General features: G+C 49.1%; 1 protein-coding gene across 1 annotated transcript; it reads right to left on the reverse strand.

Annotated features, from left to right (window-relative positions):
- Nucleotides 1-741: 741 nt before the first annotated feature.
- GLOTRDRAFT_24787 (uncharacterized protein) lies at nucleotides 742-1,789 on the reverse strand (the record flags this gene model as incomplete). Its single annotated transcript, XM_007873243.1, has 2 exons — nucleotides 742-1,327; nucleotides 1,377-1,789. Coding segments are annotated over 2 exons (999 nt in total), but the record flags the coding sequence as incomplete, so codon positions are not given.
- Between the last annotated feature and the right edge of the window lie 584 nt (nucleotides 1,790-2,373).

The raw sequence follows: 2,373 nt of genomic DNA on the forward strand, positions 1-2,373 counted from the left end.
AGATATCTCAGCTTGGAAACTCTGCTGCATTTGTGCCACACTTGCTGTAAATCCAGCCTCTAGTTGTTGAATTGCTGCTAGAATATCAGGTCCACCAGAAACATGGTGCGGAGGAACACTTGGAGAAGTAGTGGATGCCTCAGGGCCAGGTGTACTAGACTGACCAACCTGGACTCGCGTTCTTCGACGGATGGTGATGGGAAGCAGTGGGGCAGCCCCAGGATAGAACTGCATGAGCTTCCACCAAGCCTCAGAAGCATGCTTGTACCGCAGCAGAGTATCACTAGTCAGAGATCGCAAGCGAGAGACTTCTGGGGCATAGTGCAGTTGGCGCATCTCTACTGAGTGACCTGTTTGAGCTGCCAGAGAGTCTTCATCCTCTCTGTCCAGCTCATACTCTGACCCAAGATACGTCCGAGCTATAGCAACGACAAGTTGGCGATAGGCAAGAATCCCCAGAGGACAGTCAAAGTACTCTGTCGAGTAGTGCTCCAGAGTAGATGAGAAGTTCTCACTTGTCATCTGCCTACCCATCTGAACCCACATGAACTCACGATAGAGTGTATTCACCTTGTCACCCCATAGTTTACGAGCAAAGTGCTCTTCCACTGGTCGGATAATCAGCAGATACTGCTCTATGAGCTTCTGGAGCTCTGGCGGAAGATAGTTGGGAATGAAAGACTCTTTCCCAGTTTGTGACTCTGTCTTGACCCTGCGTCGCACAAAAATCAAGTCCTGGAAGTCCCTAAACAATCCACGAGGTGAAGTTGAGTTGCGGATCTTCAAATCCACAAACTCTGTCGCACGAGCAGGCTGGCCAGCAAGAACATGGCAGAGAACAGCTAAAGACTTGTTGATTCGACCACAAGCCTCCATTACCTCATTCATCGCTCCAGGATTCCACATCAGTGAACCAGATGGGTCAACAGGGCAGAGACGGAGTGTCTTGTCCTCTGTCAGAATCTTCCAGAGTATGCCAGGTTCTGTAAAGACTCCATTGTTCAGCCAGCTATAGTCGCGCTCGATATTCGTCATGTCATCTGGAACGTGATCAGGGATTTCAAGATGGACCACCTGACCACGGAACAGGGCAGACATGTTCTTTTGTGTGTCTTCAAAGAGGCGTCGGACACCACGAGTCAGGTCTCCCAGCTGTAAAAGCTTGCCTTTATATGCAAACCTTGTGGCATCGTCTGAGATGGTGATGCTTGGGGCATTTGTCTCAGAGTAAGCAAGCGAGGAGATGAAGCGCTGGTAGTCAACGAGGGTGGTGAATGGAGTTAGAGTCCCAGGATGCAGATTATCCAAGCAGTAGTGTGTAACCGATCTATAAAGTATAAGTCATGCGTGATACACAGCAATATAGCCCAACTCACTTGAACAAGTCATTACCAAACTCCGACTGCTGCCTATGTGCCTCATAGAGGGTAGCTCCACGGCAGTGATACTCAAACATGGCTAATGGCTGAGTCATATCTGATGCTCTCTTGTGAATGCCATCTGGGAGAAGCGAGTAGACAGCTAAGAAACACTCCAGTGCAGAGGACCATTTGTTGTCAGAAGTGGAATCGATGCTGCGGGACAGGAAGGGATAGATGAACTCATGGAAGACTGTCACACCATCATCTGTAGGAGTGTCAAGGCTATCCTGCAAGTGATGGGCTCTCTCTATATCCTCCTCGCCCAAGGGAAAAGTATACCCTGACTTGTGGCTCTGCAGTGAGAGTAATATTGCTTGGGCAAAGGAGCGCAGAGGCACTGAGTACTTGCGCAGTGTTGTATCTGAGTCATGATACTTCCAGGGTGTTGTGTGAGTTGAAGTCCTACCAAAAGGTGAGATACTTCATTATGCAATGCAATGTCATGACTCACCGAGGACACTCCATCAGAAGGCAGCGAACACCAAGTGGAGACTTCCTTGCAAGACCACATATTGTTTTCATGTAATTGAAAACAACATTACTCAAGTGCCCAATCCCTGAGCTGTGGAGTCCTGTAGGCAGCTTTACCAGTTCACACAGACTGTGGCACTGTGCCACATCCTGAGTCCATGGAGCCACATGTGTATGCCACTGAGTCATCTTGAGTAGTAGAGGTACCTCCTGTTCACCACTGACTGGTGTAATGACTTGACGGTGGACTGTCGGGTACTCTTCTCGCATGAAGATATCAAAGGCAGACTCCATCGGATACTTGGCATACTGCAAATCAACCTCAAAGTATTTCACCGGAAGGGGAGAGAAGAGAGTCTGGACTGCCCCAGCATGGTACTTGTCATTGGTAGCTAGGCTTGAGCCACCATGGGTACGACTGGCATGAGTAAGCATTGATGACCGCTGAAGGAAGCAATCTGGACAGCGGACACAGCAAAAG

Source organism: Gloeophyllum trabeum, assembly GCF_000344685.1.
Source record: "Gloeophyllum trabeum ATCC 11539 unplaced genomic scaffold GLOTRscaffold_00062, whole genome shotgun sequence".
Lineage (NCBI taxonomy): Eukaryota > Fungi > Basidiomycota > Agaricomycetes > Gloeophyllales > Gloeophyllaceae > Gloeophyllum > Gloeophyllum trabeum.